Source organism: Canis aureus, chromosome 29 (assembly GCF_053574225.1).
Source record: "Canis aureus isolate CA01 chromosome 29, VMU_Caureus_v.1.0, whole genome shotgun sequence".
Classification (NCBI taxonomy): Eukaryota; Metazoa; Chordata; class Mammalia; order Carnivora; family Canidae; genus Canis; species Canis aureus.
This window is the reverse complement of record NC_135639.1, coordinates 28,323,873-28,341,815: the sequence shown is the minus strand read 5'-3', so window position 1 is coordinate 28,341,815 and position 17,943 is coordinate 28,323,873. Positions and strand designations below refer to the sequence as shown.

General features: G+C 41.0%; 2 protein-coding genes and 1 non-coding gene across 12 annotated transcripts in view; all 3 read right to left on the bottom strand.

Moving 5' to 3' along the window:
- The window catches only part of CHUK (component of inhibitor of nuclear factor kappa B kinase complex), a 36,905-nt gene extending 35,960 nt beyond the window's left edge, over positions 1-945 (bottom strand). For 4 of the 6 annotated variants that reach the window (XR_013368070.1, XR_013368071.1, XM_077877999.1 and 1 more), the window contains exon 1: positions 764-945. Coding sequence is in view for 3 of the 6 variants with exons in the window: in XM_077877999.1 (XP_077734125.1) it covers positions 764-868 (105 nt within the window). In the remaining 3 variants the exon portion in view is untranslated. Of the gene's footprint in view, positions 1-758 lie in introns of all 6 variants that reach the window. The other 2 variants (XM_077877997.1, XM_077878000.1) reach the window with 2 other exon arrangements.
- A 2,394-nt stretch (positions 946-3,339) lies between these two features.
- Positions 3,340-17,943, bottom strand: part of CWF19L1 (CWF19 like cell cycle control factor 1) — a 29,361-nt gene continuing 14,757 nt past the window's right edge. For 4 of the 5 annotated variants that reach the window (XM_077878002.1, XM_077878005.1, XM_077878003.1 and 1 more), the window contains 8 exons: positions 17,362-17,446; positions 15,595-15,735; positions 14,011-14,122; positions 13,222-13,301; positions 8,504-8,713; positions 7,571-7,690; positions 7,032-7,129; positions 3,340-3,768 (listed from right to left, as the gene is read on the bottom strand). In XM_077878002.1, the coding sequence (XP_077734128.1) occupies positions 3,624-3,768; positions 7,032-7,129; positions 7,571-7,690; positions 8,504-8,713; positions 13,222-13,301; positions 14,011-14,122; positions 15,595-15,735; positions 17,362-17,446 (991 nt within the window). In that variant the 3' untranslated portion in view covers positions 3,340-3,623. The remainder of the gene's footprint in view (positions 3,769-7,031; positions 7,130-7,570; positions 7,691-8,503; positions 8,714-13,221; positions 13,302-14,010; positions 14,123-15,594; positions 15,736-17,361; positions 17,447-17,943) is intronic. The other variant, XM_077878004.1, reaches the window with a different exon arrangement.
- Positions 7,894-8,041, bottom strand: LOC144301526 (small nucleolar RNA SNORA12). Its single transcript, XR_013368336.1, has one exon. It is a non-coding gene; the product is annotated as a small nucleolar RNA SNORA12 (small nucleolar RNA).

Here is a 17,943-nt window from a genome sequence, read left to right as displayed (position 1 = left end):
GCACCTAAGGTGGTGGGGATGTGCAACTGTGCATTTTGCTGGGGAAAGGTTTCATAGCTTTTATTGGTATACTGAAAGATGCATGGCTCAAACATGATTATTAACTGCTGCTAAATGCTTAAACATTTTCAATTAAATTGAAGCAAAATTCCTGACTCCGATGTTAGCTGTCTTCCACCTCACGCCCAATCTACTTCCTTCCCTTAGGAAGCCATGATCATTTCACCAAGCTGATCCTCACACTGTTCCCTACTCAGAACGCATTCCAAGATCTGAAGCCTACTGGATGCTTCCGAAACCTTCCTTGTCTCTTCCAGCCCCTACAAATATCACAGAGCCTCCAAGCACACACTTGAACACACATTCCAACAGACAACCCCCTTCTTCAGTCCCGTTTTCTCACCCATTCATGCTCACAATACACACTCTAATGTGGCTCTGCCTCCCACATCCCGACACCCTCTACACTCGGAGACACAATCGCAGTGTCACACTCGGTAAACAGTTTGTCACTTCTTGACGTTCGTACCAAAAGTTCCCCCACAAGAGCTCTATTTCACACACTGACCCAGGACCTCAGATACAGCTTCGGACTCAGTCACCAGACCGACAAGCACAGTAACACACACTCACTCACACAGGCTCACCGGCCCACGGTGCTGCCCCAAGTCTCACCGACAATGTCTCACGTACTGACAGTCGCTGTGTTCCATAAACGCTCTGACAAACACCCACCGCCGCTCCCTCTCGCGCCCCACCTCACCCGATGCTGGTACAGACAGACGTTCCCAAAGCCGCCAGTGCCCAGCCGCTCCCGCATCTCCCAAGGCCCGCCCGCGCCCGGCCGCAGCCCCGGGGGCCGCTCCATGGGGCGGGAGGGCTGGCGGCCTGAAGTTCAGCTACTCTTCCCAGGCCGGTTCCGGGCCGCCGAGACTCGCGCGTCTTTCTTCTCGCGAGATGTGTGCGTCACTTCCGGTAACCGCCACAGGAAAAGCCCTTCCCTAGCTGCTCCCGGGGGCACACAGGAACCTGGCCAGAGAAAGGGTCGGGATGAGGGCACCTCGCTTCCAGTCCGCTAAGTCTCCTGGGCATTCTCCTGGCTGAGAGAACCCACATAGGATTTCCCAGGCTTCCAAACTATAAGCTCTCCATTCAAGCCATGTTCTAAAGTACACATCGTCTCCACCCTGTCTGCATTTCACCTTTTCTTCAGACCTCTACCATCTATCCTCCAACTCCGCCGCTCGCTGAAGTGGCACTGGCAGAAGCCACCAGTGATTCAAATATTGCGGAATCCGAAAAACTATAAAGAATCCTGCGCTAACACGTCTACCGATGCATTACACTTTATAGTTTTTTTTTTTTTTTAATGATTAATCATCTTCCATAAAATCAGGCTCAGATCTTTTGCTTGACTTCCTGTACACCTGTACCAGGATCTCGCCTGTAATCACAAAGGACTCAAGGATGTGACACTGTTGTGGAGTAAAGAATGTTCCTCCTGATTTGGGGAATTTTCCCCGAAGTGCCTCATGGAGGTTGCAGTCCAGTGGTCGGTCTTCCATTAATGGGTTTGCCAGTGCAGTGGTTCCTCACTGAGGGAACTGTGTCTGATTCGTGATGCAGCGCTGCAGAGGCAAGCTTCAGGAATGCTGTTGGTGCAACTAGAAGCATTTGCCATTGGCAGATAGCCTTAGCATGGAAGAACCAACCTCCCATTTTCACTTTAAGTTGGTCATATGCCTCAGCCTCACAGAACTTGGGGATCCAGTCAGTATATCCAGAACTGGGTATAAAAATTACTATGGCATCCAGTTCTCTGAAGAAATATATCAGTTACTGCTTCCATAAAGTAGTCATTTGAACACCCCTTGACATCATGTGCACTTGGGCCATCGTTTGCACAGTCCCACCTGTGATCTCAGTACTTAAATTCCAACCAACACTTTGTGACCCACAGATTAACATGTTGAGAAGCCTAAAGATGAATACAGCATGTGCATCACAGCAGTGTTGCTGGCTGCTTTGAAAGCATTGAATTGGCTTCTGGCAGAGAACATGCATCTATTGATTCAGAATCCCTGAATGGTACAACCAAAATGTTGAGCATGGCATGTACAAGCCGTGTTAGGCCTCAGTAATGTGTGGTAGCAGATGATGGATTCCTACATGTGCTTGGTTGCTATGGAGCTGGAGTATCAGACTTGGAGGTGATGGCAAATGGTACTTCCCAAACACATCTGCTAGAGTTGGGCAGACTGCACAGATGATTGTGGTACCAATTGCCCCTAACATATAAAGCCCTTTGTCTGCTAGGTGTACTGCATAGCTAGCACTAGAGTATGTTTGATCTCCACAGTTGGAGCCATATTCTTGTAACGCTCACTTGGAAGAGCTAGGGAGGGATACTGATGAGTGCGCTGACCCTGAAGTGGTCATAGTTGCAGGAACCAGGTTGTTTGCCATAGTTGACTCTTCACATCCCCATTCTCAGGGATGCTGCATAGCTTGTTTTTAAATCCTGGAACAGTCAACCTTAGGTTTCACAATCTTCAAGTTTGAGAGTCTGTTTTTTCACATATAAAATGGAAGCAATAATGCTTACCTCAGAGGTTCTGTAAGGATTAAGTGAAACTGGGCCATAAATGCCCAATATAAAGGAACAATTATTTTTCTCTTGGCTTCCAAGATATAGCATTCTGTGATCTTTCCCTCTCTTTTTCATGTACTTGTGGACCACTCTATTTCCAAGGACTCCTTAAAGATTGATGCTTCTTAGATATTCATCTGCAGTTTAGGACTATATTCATCCTATCTTATTTTCATCCATTCTCATAATTTCAGCTATGGTCTATACCTTGATCCCCAAAGCGCTATTACCAACCCAGGTGTCCATGAGTTTAGAACTACCCAACAGCATACTACAACTCAACATATCCAGAGCAGAACTGAACTTTCTTTTAAAGTTTAAGATTTCTTTTAAAATCTGCCCCTTCTCTTTCCAATTAGACTATAAAATCTGGGATAACAGGGACCATGTTGGGACATGGCCATACTCCTGGAGTCCAGAAAAATGCCTGGCACATAGGATTAAGTATTTGCTAAAGGGCTGTAAGAGCTCTTTTATATGAATCAGATGAGTGCTGTAAGAGAAAAATGGTGAAGGCTTTAGGTCTCTTCTTTACCCTAGATTGTTCAGGAAGAAGCCAGCTGTGAGATCCTAGAATAACAGCTAGGCCTAAAGCCCTGGACCCTATTACACACACACACACACACACACACACACACGCACTGCTTCATTTAATGGTATAAGTAACATGTACATAAGATACTTCCCAATCATGGAAAAGCATTTGGATTTTATTTGAGAGTTTAATGTTTCTGAAAATTTTGATTAACATAAGCTGTACTTGGAGCTGGATGACAGACATGCTAATTTTAACAGGATTTTCATCCTACAATTATTTTCCAAAAAATAATTTCAAGCCTCTTGCTGCAGGCAGGTTCCATAGGAATGCACAAAAAAGAGGCAGAGTAACAGTCCCCATGGGAGACTGTAGTTTCTTAAAAAAAACAAGCTACTAATACTTCCTGTCAAGTTCATAAAGTGCCTTTCCCTTTACTTAGTCATCCAGAGTGAAGTCAAAGGGCTCAAAGTCTTTCCGGAAGCGGCGAGCCAGCATCTCTTCCTCTTCCTTGCTGAGCTGACATTGCCTCCAGTCAGACTTGTCAGGAATATTAAGGATGGCTTCACTGGCCAGTACCTCCCTGCGGGAAAAAAGTAAAAATGGACAGTATCAGTCTGAAGCCCTCTCCTCTCTCTATTCTTCTCCAGCTATAGAGCTCTCCTCAGCATCACCCAAAGAAGGTATGCAAATTCCTCTGACTGTTCATATCATTTTCTCTTGCCCAGAGTACCATCTCTGCCATTCTATCAAAATCACATTCGTGTTAAGTGACTGGCTGAGGTCCTACCTCTTTCCTAAACCTTCACACCCAGTTATTTCTCTCTTGAACAAGCTGGAACAACATTACTGGTACATAGAGAAGCAATACTGACACACTAAAGAGACGGTGGGCCCTAGTATTAGAAAGATCACAGGCTTGGGGCGCCTGGTGGCTCAGTTGGTTAAGTGTCCAACTCTTGGTTTTGGCTCAGGTCATGATCTCAGGGACATGACATGGGGCTGTGTGCTCAGGGCTCAGCGGGGAGTCTGCTTTTCTCTTCCTCTTCCTCTTCCTCTCCCCCTGCCTGCGCTCTCTACCTCCAAAATGAAAAGTCTTTAAAAAAAGAAAGGTCAGAGGCTCAATTCCATTCCTAGTTTAACTACTGCTGTCTCTGACTTCAATACTACTTCATTGCTGAGTCTTGATTTCCTCACCTATAAAATGCAATAAGGGTTTTGTGAGATATGGAGATAACACAATCCAAGCACCAAACCAGTGAATACATCTTGTCTTAAAGTCTGGTTTTGTCATCCCAATTAGATCATGAATTTGCTGAGGGCCTGGTACAGATCAGGCCTAGTATCATACACCACTAACTTTCTGCCTCTCATAGAGGACTCAGGCCTACATAGGCACAACAGCACAGGAAAATGTTAACAAAATAATTTATCTTGGCTCCCAGAACTAAAAAATACCTACTGACACACTCACATACAGGCTACCTTCTAATTGTCACTGTTTTACATTTTTACTTATTTTTATACTCATTTTGATACATTAGAAGTAATTCTACTTTGGACACCTGGCTGGTTCATAGAGTAGAGCATGCGACTCTTAATCTTGGGGTTGTGAGTTTAAACCACACACTGAGTGTAGAGATAACATAAATAAAATCTTAAAAAAAAAAAAAAGAATTCTATTTTGTGCATCTTTATGGTTCATTTTCCACTTTGAGCTATAATAAGTAGAAGAATTAAAAACGAATCACATGAGTTTTCTAAGTCATAGGATCTGAGCTCAAGTTCTAGCTCCTCAGGCAAGCCTTGTAAGCCTACTTCTTCATTTATAAAATGAAGACAGAACCACCTTTCTTGTACAGTGGGGAAAAATATCTTTTCAAGTATTTTGTTAATTATAAAATGCTATGTAACTATTAGTATTTTGAAAAACAGTCAATGTTGAAAATATAACAGACTATCATGACCACAAAATCATTCAGAAAATCTGTCTTGTGGGCTTATGTGCCTGTGTGTATCTGCAATTATGTGCATACGTCATCAATGTCTGCATCTGCATCTGTTGCTACGGCAACAACAAAAAATAATGTCAGATGTTTAAAGTCCCTAATCATATCTATTCTCACTTATCAATTATCTTTTTGAAAAAGTGAACAACCATATTTCCGGAACTTATCCAATAGTAGCAATCTCTTGGAGGTTTCCCAAGTAAGTCCAAGAAGGGTTCAAAGTTGACTCAAAGCTCAGTTCTAACCAGGGGAAAAAACAACTGCAAATCAGACACCAGCGTTGGATAATCTGTTTCATACATCTTCTACTGCCCTCCCTCCATACTCTATTTCTTGCCAGCAACTTCCTATTTTCAGTCTGCCTAGTTAAAAACACTCCCTATACAATTTTACAATCATGTTCTGTCTAATATGAGGAGCATAAATGAAGCCTCATCTAGGCCATAGGACACTATTCAATAATGAGATTAAAACCTCATTTTTTTTTTAATATTTTTTTTTAATTTTTATTTATTTATGATAGTTACAGAGAGAGAGAGAGGCAGAGACACAGGCAGAGGGAGAAGCAGGCTCCATGCACCGGGAGCCCGATGTGGGATTCGATCCTGGGTCTCCAGGATCGCGCCCTGGGCCAAAGGCAGGCGCCAAACCGCTGCGCCACCCAGGGGTTTTAAAACCTTTTAAAATCTTTTAAAAAAGATTTTTATTTATTCATGAGAGAGAGAGAGAGAGAGGCAGAGACACAGGCAAAGGGAGAAGCAGGCTCCACACAGGAAGCCTGACGTGGGACTCGATCCCAGGCCTCCAGGACCAGACCCTGGGCTGAAGGTGGTGCTAAACTGCTGAGCCACCCGGGCTGCCCAAAACCTCATATTTTAGAGTTCAACATATCTGGATTGGAACCTACCATGTGTGCCATGAACAAGCTATCTAACCCTCCTAGAGCCATGCTATACACACTTATAGGAGCCACTAGCCAGATCTAGTTATTTAAATTTTAATCCTAATTTAATTAAATTAGAAATTTAGTTCCTCCGTCACATTAACCACATGTCAAGTACTCAGGAGCCACATGTGGCTAGTGATTACTGTATAGGACAGTGTAGATTTATAGAGCATTTCCATCCTGGCAAGTTCTACTGGGCACAGCTCTGAAGCCTCACTTTCCACTAGGGTAAACTGAGATGACAATACAGATATCTTACATAATTGGGAAGATTAAATGAAGCATGCATGTAAAGCTTTTGGCACAGTGGCAGGCATAGAGCATATGCTCAATTAATGGTAGCACTTCACTCCTTTGGCCTAGAAGGCCCACACCCTAACATTTGCCCTCTAAATCTCTCTCTGGCTCAATGTCAACCTTTCCTTGAAGCCTTTTACAACAAAGTAGAAATAAGCTATCCCTTTCCTGAATTTTTTTTTTTTTTAAGATTTTTATTTATTTATTCATGAGAGACACAGAGAAAGAAGCAGAAACACAGGCAGAGGGAGAAGCAGGCTTCTGTGGAGAACCTGATGCGGCATTTGATCCCAGGACCCCAGAATCATGACCTGAGCCAAAGGCAGACACTCAACCACTGAGCCACCAAGGTGCCCCCTTTTCTGAATTTCTAAAGTCCACTCTTCCTCAAAACTTTTTTATGGTACTTTTCACATTCTGCATTGCATACTATCACATATGCAAATATCCGACTTGCCCTAAAACCATAGGTTCCTTGGGGCAAAGACTGCTTCCTACTTGTCTTTTTATTCAATTGTCAATGGTCTATGCAGCCCATTAATCTGTTCATACTAGGCCTAGTGAAAGTACACAAAATAAGAAAAATATACAAACCTTCCAAACTGCAAAGGAAAATTCTTCTTAATTCTATGGAAAAGTTTCTCTCCCGTGTCAAGTTCAACATAAAAATATGCTGCTCCTGGCTGTGCAATCTAAAGTAAAGAGTTGTATGAGGACATATCATAATGCTTTAAAAATCTAAAACCTAGTTCATCTCTTATAGGCTTTTATTTGGCAAAGAATTCAGTCTAGAAGCACAAGAAAAAGGATGTGAGCAGTACAGATCCCAAGCCACTTAATGGAATACAGTTAAAAAGCCAAACTACCAGATAGCACAAAGATCCTCCCAGTGGCACCCATCCTTCAAAGTTCCTGCCTTGGGAAATTTCTCATTTTTTTGCTCTTCCCAGGAATGCACTGAGGCATTGCTGTAGTATCATCCCCATCTCCAGTCTAATCAGTACTCCATGCTCTGGGTCCAAAAGGTCCACCTGCCTATTTAACATTTTTGGGATGCTTTGCTAGTACCTCAGGCTCAATATGTCAGAAACCATTTTTACTTTTCCCTGAACATCCTTCTCCTCCTATTTCACCTGCTTGATGTCAGAGTGCTCTGGGATTTCCAACAGCTCAATCTGTTGCTGCTCTGCCTGGGTAACGAAGGCATCTTTAATGTCATCTGTAGTGCAGCAGCTGAGTGGCACAGGAATGACCTGAGGGGTGGGAGGAGAGGTGGGCAGATAGGAGAAAGTCTTTCTTTGTACAGGTCCTTAGGAGGTCATGCCTCCTGCATGGTCCCTGAGAAGCAGCAAATTCATCACAGGGGTGGAGAAATACCCCTCAGCAAAGATTCTCCTCAGGCCAGCCAGGTTTGTTAGCCTGTCTGTAAGGACTTAAACTTATGAGATCGCTTGCCACATGTGAGAGCCAATGCCTAATGCAGGAAAGGCTAGAGAGAGATATCTGTGTCATCAAGCCTTTGCCAGCTCCTATGTAATATATGTGGCAGAGTCAGGCCCATTTGAAAATTTAACAAATGTGCCAGAAAGAAAACCACCACAACTACAAACCAATTATCCATAAACAATCTCCAAATTTCTGAGCAGATAGCTCCATCAAGGCTCTGGGACAATTTCTCATCTCTAAGACTTCACTCGTGCTGGTGAAATAATACCCACTCATCACATAAATACCCACTCTCTTCCACCTCCATCTATCAAGGCCCAAATCCTTCTTGAAACCCTCAAGTACCCAATTCCTTACTATCTGTGCTAGCCCATTCATACCGACCATGTACTTCCCTGTGCAATCTCTGGATTTATCACCAGGGACTCTTAAACCTTTAGAGTAAACATTATTCAAACATTAATGGGAAAATTGGTATTGAGTACTTTAAATATTTAAAATTCAAATATTTAATTTTAGATTGGAATTATATATTTAAATATTATTGATATTATTTAAATACTTGTCAATATCTAGGTCCCCACAGGGTCCTTCCAAGTTCCTGGGTAAAGACCACCTACCTGTAGCTGGAGGTGATGACTCTTATAATTTCTCTCAAATAGAACACACCGTTTTCCTCGACTCTTAAAGAACCGCCTCAGTGTCACCTTGTACTTCTCCACCTCTTCTACCACCTCTGTTGAAAGCTCCACCACTGACTGGTAGTGCCCAATTGGTAGGATGAGGACATGGTCATCAGATAAGCCTCCTTTGGCCAGGGCAAGGTAGCACTAGAGAAGAAGCACACAGAATCCAGACATCAATGCCACATGTATGATTCTTGAGGGAGAAAAGTCTATACAAAGAGTGAGCATGAAGGTGTGAAAAAGTGCTCGAGAGGCTATCAACAGAAATTCTCGGACCTTAAAAAACCTGGTTTTAGAGGTTATAATAAGAACCCGATGAAGAATAAAATTAGATGCAACAAATTTCTATTAAATGAACTGGGAGCAAATGAATGGCACGCCATAAGGCTCTTGGCTTCAGACACGCCAAAGCTGAAGAAGACAGGAAAAACAAATAGTTGGTTTTTCCCTCCCAGGCTCCAAACTTGGAAACAATTTTTCAGTTACTATTTCCTTCAGCCACAGTAAGATCCCACTTGATTTCAAAATGACCACTTTCCCTATGATAACATCGAATCCCACACCCCACCCCTGAATACACACTCTGGACTCACAAAAAAGGCAAATATGTCATAATTAGCATTCAGCATCCCTGCAGCCTTAAGCTGCTCCCTAACCCATACAAAATGAAAGCAAACATATCACCTAATGGGATCAAAGAAGAAGGAAAAACCTCAAACTCAGACATACCCAAAGAAGTAGAAAACTATGGCTCTCAATGGTCAAGGTCAGCAGCTAAAAGGAACTAAAAATATTTCTGTCAAAACCAACACATGCAAGATGGCTCTACACTCAGACACTCTTTGAAGGGAAAACACTATGAGTAGAGAAATGGACAGTGAATATCAACGCAGGCAAATGAAGATACTAGAGCTTTGGAAAAAATCCAACATTTCCTTTTAGTGTTGTGAGTTCAAAGTCAAGACTGAAGGAAGGAGTCATTTATCATCAACACTAAAACCATCCAACAGAACGACAGAAGAGGTATCTAAAACAATCTAAAGCATGATCAGCCTTGATTTACTTGACATAAAGGACAGAGCACATCTACCAACTTAATCTGCCAGATGACTGAAGTTCATCAAAACCTCATAAACACTAAAACATTTTCTTAATTTTTACAATAACTATTTTTTTTTAAGATTTTATTTATTTATTCATGAGAGACACAGAGAGAAAGAGAGAGAGGCAAAGACATAGGCAGAGGGAGAAGCAGGCTCCATGCCGGGAGGCTGATGTGGGACTCAATCCCGGGTCTCCAGGATCACGCCCTGGGCCGAAGGCAGGCGCTAAACCACTGAGCCACCCAGGGATCCCCTACAATAACTATTTTTGATTGTATGTTTTTAAAATGTTACTCTTGAAGCCTCAGTCTTTTAACCTTTTCTTTATGTCAAAGGGTCACTGCCATAAATATCAGTTTTTATATTATAATGTTCAGTGAGGTTATTGAAGGTTTCTAGTGCACACTAAAGAGCACCCCTCAACCCCAATGCAGTACCTCCCCTCAACCCCAAAGCAGTACCCAATGCAGTACCTGTTCCCAGTTCTTGGGAACAGTTTCACACTTGCCCAATATCCTCCTTCCCTTTCAATTTCTCATCTTCTAGGGTTTTATATTTGAATTACCTCTAAAAATGTAGAAATAAAAGACCCAAATGAATGTTTCTTCCGTAAGTAAAATGTATGAATTTTGCAACAATTATTTTGGATTCTTAGCAGCCTTTCTCTCCTTTTACCAGTTTGTGGCCATGGGCCATTAGCATAGTTCCTTGTATATCCCTTGAGGAAGGCAGTGCCAAGACAGAGAAAGCCAAGACAAAAAAGTAGTGAAAGCAGATGAAAAGGAATGGTTGCAGGGATGGGATTCTAAACTCTCTACCAGGGCAGCCCTGGTGGCGCAGCAGTTTAGCGCTGCCCGGTGTTTGATCCTGGGGACCCTGGATCGAGTCCCATGTCAGGCTCCCTACATGGAGCCTGCTTCTCCCTCTGCCTGTGCCTCTGCCTGCCTCTCTCTCTCTCTGTCTCTATGAATAAATAAATAAAATCTTTAAAAATAAATAAATAAATAAACCCTCTACCAGATACCCAAAGGTCCCAGGGGTTTCTAAGAGGTTTCTACCAGACAAAGGATAATGTAGGTAAGTGTAGACTTGAATACTAGGTAGGCCCCTACGCTAAAATTTTCATGTGGCCTCCTACTTGGGGTGTTGGGCTGGGCTACAGACCAGACCTAAGATATTTTTTGCCCCTGTAGCTTCAGGTCTAGAAGAGAAGGAAATAGGTTTCCTTTATCATCCTCTAGTCTCATACCCTGGGCTAGATAACCCCAGGCAATTAAAAGGTGAATGGCAAGTAAAGGTTATTTCTCCCTGAGGCCTCGAGCAGCCCTGAGCTAAGTCACCTATTCCAAACCTGTCTTCCCCTGTGTGCCATTTTGAACTACTGAAGCTTCCCCAACAGAAGGCAATCCAAAGCCTGCCTATCATACATGCTGTGTGGGAGAAAAGAATGGCATAAACTAATCTAAAGAGGAAAACAAGGTCCAAGAGAGATAATCTAAGAAGGACATTCTTATAAAACCAAAAACTTTTCAAGTTTGCTCTTCTTCCTACTGAAGAGTTCATCCATAGACTCCATGGCCCAATTAGGTCACAGGCCTTGACCCCCATTACTGCTCCCCCGAGGGACAGGGGTGTGCCAATAATCAAGACATAAAAATTTAAATGTAGAAATCTGGGACTCTTCAGTCTGAAACTATAAAGGCAGAAAGGGATGTGACTTAAAAAGGGTACAATGATGAAACTCAGGCTCTGGTCGGTCTATGGGAGGCCACAATAAGGGGCTCTATGATTGTGAGGATAAGTTGAGGAAATGCTCACCCTCAGAAACCAAAATTAGAATAAATCAATGAAAAAGAGATTAAAGTATCTATTTGCAGAAGCACTATACACTGAGAAACCGGTCTATAAATATTTCCATCAAGAGCCATGGGAAACAGCCAATTCACAGGTGACTACAGGGCAACTGTATCCCTGAAAATTAAGCTTTCTTCATTTCCAAGTGAATGAAAAGGATAATGATCTATCTAGATCCCAGGAAAATGAGAGTCAAAGATCAGTGTTATTCAATACCTAAACAAGTCCTGCCCAAGGAAAAGCATCCAGAGAACTCTGAAATGGGACTTTACTGTGAGACACATATAATTCATCAGTTTTCCACAGCCTGAATAAAATCATCCTCAGGATCATCCAGTTCTTTGATTCAGTGCTTACCAAGCAACCTTTCAATTATTATCCTGAGTTCCCAGTTACCCACACTAAGAATGTAGATATGGATATTCTTGTCTTGGGATGCTATATCCTCTATTACTAGGCAAAATTGAGAATTTATCACTTTAGTCTTTCATATAATTATTTAATATGAATTAGTCCTCAACATTATAGATAAAAATTAATAAACTCAGGTTTCTGAATCTGAATACAGAAAAAAAGAATATCATCAGTTTTCACCCAATGTGAGTATATAGGCAACAGAGGACTCCCTTTTTAGTACAAAGAAAATCCTTTTTTAAATAGTGAGTAATTAATGAAAGCAACTCATCACCTCTAATTTGTATGAACTAAAAAAGGTCAAGAAGTATATGAAGGCATCACCCTAGGAGATACACCTATTTGTTAGAGAGGTAGGAAAGGAAGGGGCACTCTTGTGAAACTGGCACAATGAAACCTTAGGAGAATTACAATAATAAAAAACACAGACAATAACAAATGTTGGAAATATAGGAAAACACTCCTACATTGCTAGTGGGGATATAAGATGGTACAACCATTTTGGAAAATAGTTTGGCAGCTTCTTAAAATATTAAGCATAAATTTTCTAGCAATTCCATTGGTAGGTATCTATCCACAAGAAATGAAAACACGTATCTACACAAAGACATGCGTGCCAATGTTCACATAGCTGCATTATTCCTAATAACCATAAAGTGGGAACAACTCCAAAGCTCATCAACTGATAAATATGTAGAATATATAAAAAGGAATGAGGTGTTGATGCATGCTACGTGAATGAGCCTCTAAAATATTATGCTGAGGGCAGCCTGGGTGGCTTGGTGGTTTAGTGCCACCTTCGGCCTAGGATGTGATCCTGGAGTCTCAGGATCGAGTCCCGCGTCAGGAACCTGCTTCTCCCTCTGCCTGTGTCTCTGCCTCTCTCTCTCTGTGTCTCTCATGAATAAATAAATAAAATCTTTAAAAAAAAAAATATTATGCTGAATACAAAGAGCCAAACACAAAGACCACATGTTTTATGACTCCATTTGTATGAAATGTGCAGAAAAAGCAAACCTATGGGGACTGAAAGTGGACTAGTAGTCCCTTGGGGCTCAGGATGGGGACAGGGATTCACAGTAAATGGGCATGAATGAAGGACACGTTCTAAAACCGTGCTATGTGATGGCTGCACAACTTGGTAACCTTACTGAAAACTGACAAATTGTACACTTAAAGTGGATAAATTTTATGAAATGTAAATTCTAACTTTATTAAGTTAATGAAAAACAAATAAATAAGGGTGTCATTCTCTGTAAAAGGTCCACAGAAGTAACTCACATGTGTGCCGATGTTGACCACCAAATGCTTTTCCACTTCAGGGCTCGCAAGGCAAAACCAACAGGGTCCTGGAGGCTGAGCTTCATATGGAAGAAAGCAGATGTTACTGTGGTCCAAGCACTCCAGCATATAATCACCCTACAGAACTCAGTCTTATCTGATCTTCATACCTTGCAAAGATTGGTATACAGCACTGCCACAAAGGGCTGGCTCTGTTGTGCTTCTACCATGGCCCCCCACCCGCATGACTACTATTAATGAAACTGACCTCTGAATTTGCAACCAATTCACGGGTGGATAACCACAAGCGATGACCACATACTGATTAAAGTAGCATCTAAATGGCAACAATGAGCTAGATGTCAGGAGTCCCAATTCTAGCCCCAACTATGCCACTAGCCAGCCATATGGCTCCGGATAATAAGTTTATGCCACCAAGGTCAGCTTCTTCAACTTTGAAACAAGGGGAAGAAAAAGGAGATATCAATGAAATAACTTTAAATTTGTTTTTACCAGTTTGATTACACTATTACTTCATGAACCTTACTGGTTTTGTAGGCTCTTTACCTCATATGTTTTATAGACACGGGCTTTCTTCATAGTTCTTTCAGGAATAGCCTCAGATATCCTCAAAATCAAGCAATCTCAGTAGTATTTTATTTTTGGTTTTAATGACCATTGTACTGTTTTCCTTTTCCAGAAGAGGCTCCCTTAGCAATGTCATGTCCCACACAACATCTGAAATAAGTTATTACTCACATAGGAGACCTCAGGAACCGAGGTACTTACGAGGTTTGCGAGGCTGCTTTGGATGAGGAGACTTGTTATCTCTGCCTGTAGACGAACGCTTCCTTCCCTGCTTTTCATTTAAATCAAAGAAAAATTGACAGGCTGATTCTTCCTGGAATGGCCAAAGGCAAAAGAGCAAATGTTATTAAACTAATCTTTAGACAAGAAGCCAACCATTCACATACAAGGGAACATTCCTGCCATGTCATTATCTATCTTTCCTCCCAGTCCTTTCTACCTATTCTAGATAAGCAAAATATCTTTCTAATCCTGATGCCTGCACTCAGTCATACTTCTCAATACTTACCTAAAATACTACCAAATCTATCTTTTTATAAAAGCGAGTTAAAATTCAAGTTATAGAGTAATTCTTGCCTTTTCCTTTCTCTCTCAATAGGGTCTTAGTGTAGTCCTACAATTTCCCAGGTCACATAAGTCTAACTTAATTAAAAAGATGAGGAGATTGTTCAACAAGAAAAAACTCTAAGAAAGCAAACCATGCATACCAGTAAGGGAACTTGACACTCGTTTTAGTGAGGGAAAAATTAGTTTCAGAAAAGTTTGCTATTAAGAAATTTCTTGGGGATCCTTGGGTGGCGCAGCGGTTTGGCGCCTGCCTTTGGCCCAGGGCGCGATCCTGGAGATCCGGGGTCGAATCCCACGTCAGGCTCCCGGTGCATGGAGTCTGCTTCTCCCTCTGTCTATGTCTCTGCCTCTCTCTCTCTGTGTGTGACTATCATAAATAAATAAAAATTAAAAAAAAAAAAAGAAAAAAAAAAAAGAAATTTCTTCACAGTGAGTCCTATTTACTTGCTAGCACTCATTATAAAATCACAAATTACATTGCTACAAAGCAGTTGGATCCTTGCCTGGAAAGTTAAAAACAGGGGTACCTGGGGGCTCAGTTGGTTAAGTGTTTAACTCTTGATTTAGGCTCAGGTCCTGGGACTGAGTCCCACATCAGGCTCTGAGCTCAGCAGGAAATCTGCTTGAGATTCTCTCTCTCCCTCTCCCTCTGTCCCTTCCCCACTCATTCTCTTTTTCTCTCTCCCACTTTCCCTCTCTAAAATAAATAAATCTTTTTTTTTAAAGATTTTATTTATTTATTCAAGAGAGACACACAGAGAGAGGGCAGAGACATAGGCAGGGGGAGAAGCAGGCTCCATGCAGGAAGCCCAATTGGAGACCCGATCCTGGGACTCCGGGATCATGCCCTAAGCCAAAGGCAGACGCTCAATCACTGAGCCACCCAGGCATCCCAATAAATAAATCTTAAAAGAAAAAAAAAAAGTTAAAAATACTCAACTTTAGATAAAGACTTTTAACATGTATAACTCCATCACATAAGCGAAGTGTAGACAAAGAAAGACAAAATATGAAACTGAAAACTAAATTGAAATAAAAAAATGCTGAGCTTACTTGAAATCTACTAAGGCTTTCTAAACACCATCATGATTTCCCAAGGAGAAAAAGATTTAGATTCTAGGGATTAAATTGGTCTTATGAGCCAAACTATAACCAGGAAAAGTGTACATTTAATGGGCAATCCTGCCCAGAAAATGCCACCTCTGAAACAGAACACACCTCAGGAGCAGAAATTTGCTTTCCCATGGATGCTTCCTTCCCAGATTTTCTGTAAGGGTTTTCAGTAACATCTGGAGGCTGTTTTACCAGCTCTGCTGTCTCCATTAGTTTCATGGGAACAATACTGAATGCATAAAGATACTGTGAAGAATAAAAACCCCAAACATAACATTAGGAGAAATCCTGTTTATCCAAATGTAATCACATATTTTATTCACAGAAGCTTCAGAAACTGAGTTAAAGAATAGCAACTGGCCTGTTTGTGACTCAGAGAACACACAGTAAACCAAATATCAATTTAGTGATCTCTGCAGAGGCTAACCAAGGGCTGATAAAGTCACAAGCAATGAATCAAAACCCTAGCCCTTACAAAAATCAGCTTTTACACAAAACAACTGTCATTACAAGCCCCAGGAGAGACTTGTTCCATAACCCTTGAAGACAAAATGCTTCTATCTCCAGTCCTTTATCTTTGTGTATTTTGTCAACAGAACTGTGGCACTGCCATTCTTTTTCTGTAATGAAAACTAAATTGGACACCTTAATGTTTCCCTCTGATATTATGCAATTTCTTCTGCATATGCTGATGAGTTTTCTTAGGGACTAGTAGCAAAGAAGTAAATATTCATATAGATTATCTAGATTCTCACACTAATGGAACAGATAATGAAAACTTTAGAAGAGATATAAATAGATATTTAATCTCAGTGCTGATCAGAGAAATGCAACAATTAATAGTGATACACAATCTTTCATCCATATCACTGGCAAAAAACTTTAATAAAAATTTGACACTACCCCATGAGAATACAGACAGAAATTAAAAAACAAACAAACAAACAAACTTACACTGTTGGAAGGGATGTAATACAGAACAAAACTCTGAGATGAATTTAATAATGCTTGCCAAAATTTAAAATGTCCATATTTTTTTACTGTAGTATGAATTGCATAGGGCTGAAGCTAACATGCCCCTGAGAGTAAAGCAATAATAAAATATTTCTATAGTGAAAATATTGTGAGTACTACAGGGTCTTGAAAGGGCAGTAAAAAACTCGCAAATCTAAACTTGCTAAGAACACATTGGGCTTCAAAACTTAAGATATAATGGAAAAAACAAAGTATGTATTTGTTATCTTTTCTCTGCACATTGTTTATGACATGTTACAGAATAATCTTCACATAATTTATCTCTCTATTCTTCCCTGGCTTGATTGTTCTGTCTGTGGCTGTCTCAATCTATAGCATCCTGCTTTTGGTCCTGGAGAATCAGAAATGCTCACAGGGATATGAGAAAAATAACATACTTTTCTGGTATATTCTCTTTCATTCATCTGTACGGTTTTCCTGTACAAAGATAGATTCCAGGTATCACTAAGATTTCTCAAAGCCAAGGAGGGGTTACATGAATCCTATAAAGGCTATTATTTCCACTAAACGAAGGTGCTAAAAGAAGCAAAGCAAAAGTACCATCTGAGGGCAAACTCATGAATACCTACAAAGACAGCCACACAGGTATGGGAAGAAAGGAACATCACTCATTTGAAATTTTGCCTTGGTTCCACTGGGCCTATTGTTTTCAAACCCCTCTTTAAAATCTCCTACAAAGGAATCAAGGAAACCTAACCTTTCATTACCATATCTTCACAAAGGAGTCACTGAAGAGTTAGGACCTTGGAGAAAATATCTGAATGCTAAATTGGCAAAAGAAACATTTATCAGGCAGACAGTGAATATTAACCTACCACCAAACACTCAAATCTTTACCTTTTTCTTTTCTGGATTTCCAACATTCGCCAGAGCTATGAACCTGGTGGCATGCTGTGCATTTTCCTGTAGAACGATGTGGTTTCTATAAAATATTTGACAACAGGTCACCAAAAAACTTTAATCTTTATTTACAATTATGAAATATGTGGACTCCATGGGACCATGAGAGAGCTAAGCCCATCACCATCAGTAATATAATCTCAGGTGTCACCTATAAATCCAGTAGGATAATCATCCCTACTTCACAGGGATATTGTTAGGAAAAAATGAGATCATATATCTGAAAAGCACAAAAACCCCAACATTTGGTGTTAAAAGAGTTGCAAAATTGGCAAAATGACGATTATTGTTGAATGTAGTCGGGGGTGGGTACAGGAGGGTTCATTATACTATGCTCTTTTTTTGTGTGTGTAATAAAAAGCTGTAATAGGGGCTACAATAGGGTGGCTCAGCAAGTATCTAACTCTTAATTTCAGTGATGGGCATGGAGCCTGCTTAAGATTCTCTCTCTCTTTTCCTCTGCCCCCTGCTCCTTGAATGTTCTTTCTAAAAAAAAAAAAAAAAAAAAAAAGCTATAAT